Here is a 6000-nt window from a genome sequence, read left to right on the forward strand (position 1 = left end):
GGTAGTGTATGGGGGACTTAGTATCGTACCGCACCCGCCCCGTTAACATCCCTAGAAAAAACTGGCATTGACGATAAATAAATGTGAGTCCAAGTTTTGTATTGAGTAAAAATAAAAAAGTTGAGTAATAAAATATAAACTCATAAATTTATTATTTAAAGATTTTGAATCATTTTTATAAATTGAACTCATATCTGATTAATATTGTTTCTCGCCAGTTATCTTCCCTAATATATATATATATATATATATATATATATATATATATATATATATATATATATATATATATATATATATATAAACCTTGAATTTTAAAGGAAAAGGAAGATGAGGTTTGAGACTAGGGATGACAACAAGTCAGGTCAGGCACAGATAGTGCTTACTCACAACTCGACCCGCAAAAAAAAATTCGCTCGCTACTCGCCCGTTTACCGCCGGGTATCCGCTTAAAAAATACTCGCGGGTATCTATGGATATCCGATTCCCGCAAATATTTAAAAAATATATATTTTTTATAAATTTTTTAATATAAAATTATAAAAATAAAATAAAATATAAATTAAATTAAATTTTAATTTTAATTTTAATTTTAATTAAATTTGACATAATAAAATATACTATTAATTTTAATTTTAATTAAATTTAACTTAATAAAATATAAATTAAATTTTAATATTTTGTGGGTAACAGGTACCCGTGGGTACAGATAGTATGATACTCGCATCCGACTCGTTTATAAGCGGGTATTAAAATACCCGCTATCCGCTATCCGCAGATAATAAATACCAGCGAGTACTAACTATCCGTCGTGGCACAAATCTCCGTGGACGCGAGTATTTTTTTCATCCCTGTGTGAGACCAAGTTCTTAATTCTTGTCAATTTCTTTATCTTTTATTATACACTTTCTTCGATGACGTTAATTAATTTATCAATAGTTACCTTGTTTGATTGATGCACAATCAAGAAATGCATGAAATAGATAAAAGTTACGTTCTTTTCCTCTTCCTCGCGGGTAAAGCATGAATGATCAAGATCTAGTGCTTGACAGATAATGCTTTTCTGATATTTCTTTTTCACAAATGGCAACAGGCTGTTTATTATTTGAGGAAGATGTACATATGAAAATTTAAAAGGCATACAATAGATTCACTCTGACACACACAAAAAAGAAAAGAAATAACACGACATCCTTTAATGTAAAACATTCTTAAAGATAAAAGTGTTGTTGCTAACTTGCCATCTTATAAAACACTCAACACTTGGGCACAATCATATGTACTTAGTTATCCCAACTAGTTTATTAAGCCCCTTTTTTTCCCCAATGGATGATGGGATTTATAGATCTTGATGATTGGCCCAAACAATCTTTCGAACTTCACTGGAGCAACCTTGGACAAAGTTAGCACCAAGTACGAGATATATTTAGTCCACAGAGCATGATCAAGTGTAAAATGCAAAATGAACACGAGAACACCAACTCCAAAGGTGAAATAAGGACCCCAACTTGATAAGAATTCGAAGATCAATGTGGCACTGGCAATAGAAGCAAACAACATGAATCCAGCGGAGATAAAGAGTGTGACACTACCAAATCTGACCTTGTTTTCTTGTAAGCGAATAGACTCATCTTGTGGTTCCACATTTGAAGGAAGAATAGCTGAAGCATAGAACAACATAGATGCAGCGCAGAAACTTGTTTCCAACCCTACTGATATAAAAAAGATGGTGTACCATGTTTTCTTCCGAAAAATTGGAGTAAGTGTACTATCAATATCATTAAGAGGAATGGTTATAGCAACCGAAATTCCTAAGGTGATGATAAGAGTTGCCACCACTATTAAAGTATTTGCCAGAGCCTTCAGTTCAGATGAAGATTCTCTGTGCAACTCTTTGTGTGACTCATGAAATAATTCTATAGGAGTCCAACCATCTTTATTTCTCTTTGTTTTCAATGAAGGTGGAGCTATTTTCTGCACCTCCTGTTTCGTTAAATGAAACTAAAATATTATTAAAATGGCAAAAGAAGTGGAAATTACTTGTAAAAGTAATAATAAAGTGTTCATGTAGAAAATCTAGGAAGATAATTGATTTTTCTGGAGAATATCAAGTGTTTGATAAAAAAATATATATATTGTAGAGATGAGATATTTTAAAATAAATTGAATTTTCACAGTCTTTTTATAATCTATAAAAGAAGAGATATCATTATAGCTGGTTTTGTTTTTACCATAAACAGATTATAAGGAACTGGTATAGGTAGAAAGAAAAATATTAAATAGATAAACATGTCTGTAATGGAAAAATGCCACATATATACCTGAAACCATGTCTCCTCAGTACGCATTTGAACATAGTTTGTTGATAATCCGAATTTATGTTCTGGTTCATCCAACTTTGCAGCTAAATGAAGAACATTGTTACCTTTAAAATCAACCAATTGTACCATCAGATTCTTGAAATCCCCCTGCTTTAATATTAATTTGTATACAGCTTCTTGTCGATGTAGAATAGCTATGTGGAGTAAGTTTCTTTGCTTGGTGGAATCCACTTCAAATAACAAATCTGGATAATACTTGAAAATAAATTTTAAAATCATAATGTTTCCATATTTTGCAGCATCGAACATTGCTGCTGACAATTTTGCATAGCTGAGAGATTCTTTCTCTTTTTCCATTCCCTTAAACAACGATCTTACAATATCTTCATCACCAATAGCTTCCTGGGACCAAGCTATCATTGAGTTGAAATCAGTGATGTACGCATACATAGTACACACAAGAATCTAGTTAAACAAAGTAATTATAGTACACACAAGTTGATAGATATCTATACCAACTACAATTAGTATGAAGAGTTTTCAAAATTATGGTTCAATGTGTTGGTCTTATATATAAAGTTACAAAACATTAATGCTTTTTAATTAGAGTAAGTCTATTTTGTAATAGATAAATAAAAATATCAATGGACAATTTCATCTGCGAATAAATAAGTTATAGATCACATTAGTTTTTTTTTTTTTTTCATTTTGACGTCTTATCACCAACAAACAAAAAAATTAAACGTGTTTCTTAAAAAAAGTATGTGTTGATCTAGAAGATTAAAATACTTCGTTTGTAGGTTTAATATGTTTCTGGTTTTTATTTTTGTATGAAAATATCAAATTTGCACTGTAATTTTTTACTCAACTAGGTCTCCATCTTTTAAGATGCGATATAATTTGGTTATAACTTTAAGGTTAAATCATTCTAGAATTTTTTATTTTTTGTAGTGAAATATCAAGTAAGTCTTCTCATTTTTATTTGACTCAATTAAGTCTATATTTTGGAAATTTCGTTGCAATCAAGTTCTTTTTGTTAGTAGTACAATAACAGTGTTAACTATGTGCCACGTGTTAGCACGTGACTTTTTTGATTTTTTTAATTAAAAAAAAATAAATAATTGTCACGTGTCAATCTGATATTGTGCCACGTTACAGAGAGAGTGTGATATGGTAGTAGCAGTGTCATGTGTCACTATTAGATGTGAAAAGTCTCAATGTAATCTCTATATTTGTTATTTTATCTCAATTTGATCCAAATGTTTTTAAAATTGAATCAATTCTATTCCTATATCAAATTTAATTTTTATATAAATTTTACAATGATATTTTTATTATAATGGATATTTTAACAAAATTAAGTTTATTTAAATGTATATTTTATTTTAAATATTTATATATATATAATTTATAGACAAATGATAGAATTGATTTAAAAATAACAAATTTATAAATATATTTATTTTAAATTGTTTTAAAATTTAATATTTGAATTTATAAAATTTTTATTTAAACTTAAAAGATGGCACATCATATTGTAAGAGAAAATTGTCAAAATTTAGTAGTTAAAATATGATTTTGCGTTTTATAAATAAATCTCCAAACACAATATGATTGTTGCAGTCCTGATAGCAGCATTTCTGAACAAGAATATTAAGTTGGTAAAGATTAATAGAACTCACAAATTTGGGCAAGCATTTGCAGAGCTGTGAATCCCCCTTCGTTTTCCATGGTGGCCAATTTAGGATAGCGATCCAACAATTTTGATGCTATGGCTGTGATGCCCAGTGTCAAATGAAGAAGACCAGGCAAAAAAGGAAAAACTATTATTAAATATGCTTGAGATACAAATAATCAGAATAGATTTTCTCACATTAAGGAAATATGGAAGAGAAATTACTGTGAATATTGTTGTCGATGGTGAAGAAAAATAAGTTGGCAATGTCTTGGAAGGGTATACTGTTGTGAAGGTCTGGTGGAAGAGCTTGAAATAAAAATTCTGCCATTGAAATGTGGCCTGCAGAAGATGCTAATTGAATTGGCAGCATATTGTTTTGGCCTCTAATCCACGCCAACCTTCGATTCTTGCGTAAAAGAATTCCAGCAATTTTAACATTTCCAGTCATGGCAGCCAAAGAAAAGGCTGTGTTTCCATCTACCATGGGAATTTCCAAATCATGCATGTTCATACAATTCACCATCTTTTCTGCAAAACTGGTTTTTCTCATGCTTACTGCAACATGAAGGGCTGTCATTCCACGATCATTTAGTGGAATTCGCCACCATTGAGGATGAATTCTGGAATAGGATGAAGCCTCATTCCAATTTCCAGAAGCTGCTGCTATATGTATTTGCCTTCTATCACTTTCTGCATCTCATGTACTTCATACAATCAATTTTTTTCTTTTCACATCTCTCTACATTACACAAATATTATACTAAATATCACAATTTTTAAATAAAATATATATAACTATTTTTACTCATGAGAAATTATAATTTACAGGTTCATTCTCTTAATGGCTTAAATTAGATTCTAATTTCATAAGATTTACATGTCGTCTTGACATTGAATGTGCATAAAATAGAGAAAGAAATAAATTCATGATATATAATGAATAAATTCTATACGTCGTCACTACAATGAGTATGGTTGACCTAAATTAAATATAAGAATAAGGTCTTTTCTTTTTTTCTCTATAGACCTAAACTAAACAGTATTAAAAAAATTTAAAACCCCATTTTCTTTGAGACCTGAATTTTACCTTCTTGGACCTGGAGCCGACCTCGTTCTTGGCTTACGATAATACCCACTTGAGTAAAATCTGTAGATTGATTTACCAAAGGAAAATGTTTTTATCAGAATTGAAACATGATAGAGCAGTGTTTTTATACAACTACTGAACTAAAAAAGGTAAATGCGTTGTTCATTATTGAATTCATGCATATGGATTTAACAAAAACTAGAGTACAATAAATCTCAGTAATAATTTAGAGTTAAACATACTCTCGGCCTTGGTAATGTCATCTGCAGCTGGCAAGATACTTGCGTCTGAGTCTGCCATAATTCCGTTTAAGCTATTCATGTAGCAGGGATGAATCTGTTGGTTACTTCAGCTACTTTTCACAATTCAGATTCCGGCCACCGCAAATAGGGACGGTGGACGGTGATCTTCATCGTTTAGTATAGTGCCAGAACTTTCTTCTCAAAACATCAATTTCATGGCCACTGGAGATTCCTTTGATGATAATCCAAACCTTTTACACTGTTCTCTTACGCCATTTTTTCTTCTTCAATCTCTAAATCAATTTAACTTGACCCACCCAACACAACTAAACAAAATATTTTAATAAGAGTTGAAAGTCTGAAAGGTGCTTTTAAATTTAAATGGCCTTACTATTATTTTTTTTTTTCTTACAAAAAAACAGTAAGTCCTCGAAAATTGATTTTAATAATGAGTAAAGAAAATGACTTCCAAACTAGGTTGTTCATAATTGATGTGATGCGACTCTTTTACTATTCCTATGTTTTGTTTTGTTGTATTTTAGCATGTGCGGACTAAATCCAGAGACAATTTTAAATGGATTTTATTAATAATAAAATGGAGTAAGTTCAAGATGTAAAGAACTACGATGCGAATTAGAGTGCCAAGATCCAGATGCTCTATGGTTTACTTTT

The 6000-nt window shown here is 30.6% G+C and overlaps 1 protein-coding gene across 1 annotated transcript; it reads right to left on the reverse strand.

Moving 5' to 3' along the window:
- Positions 1–1069: 1069 nt before the first annotated feature.
- LOC114188056 (uncharacterized) lies at positions 1070–5635 on the reverse strand. Its single transcript, XM_028076551.2, has 6 exons — positions 5329–5635; positions 5087–5146; positions 4222–4689; positions 4004–4096; positions 2322–2734; positions 1070–1983 (listed from the first exon to the last, which is right to left on the reverse strand). The coding sequence occupies exons 1-6, from the start codon at positions 5405–5407 to the stop codon at positions 1297–1299; spliced, it is 1800 nt and encodes a 599-aa protein (XP_027932352.2). The 5' UTR covers positions 5408–5635; the 3' UTR covers positions 1070–1296.
- Between the last annotated feature and the right edge of the window lie 365 nt (positions 5636–6000).

Source organism: Vigna unguiculata, chromosome 6, assembly GCF_037176805.1.
Source record: "Vigna unguiculata cultivar grain cowpea cultivar isolate G323 ecotype 2 chromosome 6, ASM3717680v1, whole genome shotgun sequence".
Taxonomy (NCBI): domain Eukaryota; kingdom Viridiplantae; phylum Streptophyta; class Magnoliopsida; order Fabales; family Fabaceae; genus Vigna; species Vigna unguiculata.

What these genes read in the sequence shown, in the direction of transcription:
- LOC114188056 (XM_028076551.2), bottom strand. Translation starts at nt 5,407, where the DNA reads ATGAATAGCTTAAACGGAATTATGGCAGACTCAGACGCAAGTATCTTG. An exon ending in TGACATTACCAAGGCCGAGA is followed by an intron (nt 5,147 to 5,328) that starts GTATGTTTAACT and finishes ATCAATCTACAG; the next exon opens with ATTTTACTCAAGTGGGTATT. An exon ending in CTGAGGAGACATGGTTTCAG is followed by an intron (nt 1,984 to 2,321) that starts GTATATATGTGG and finishes TTAACGAAACAG; the next exon opens with GAGGTGCAGAAAATAGCTCC.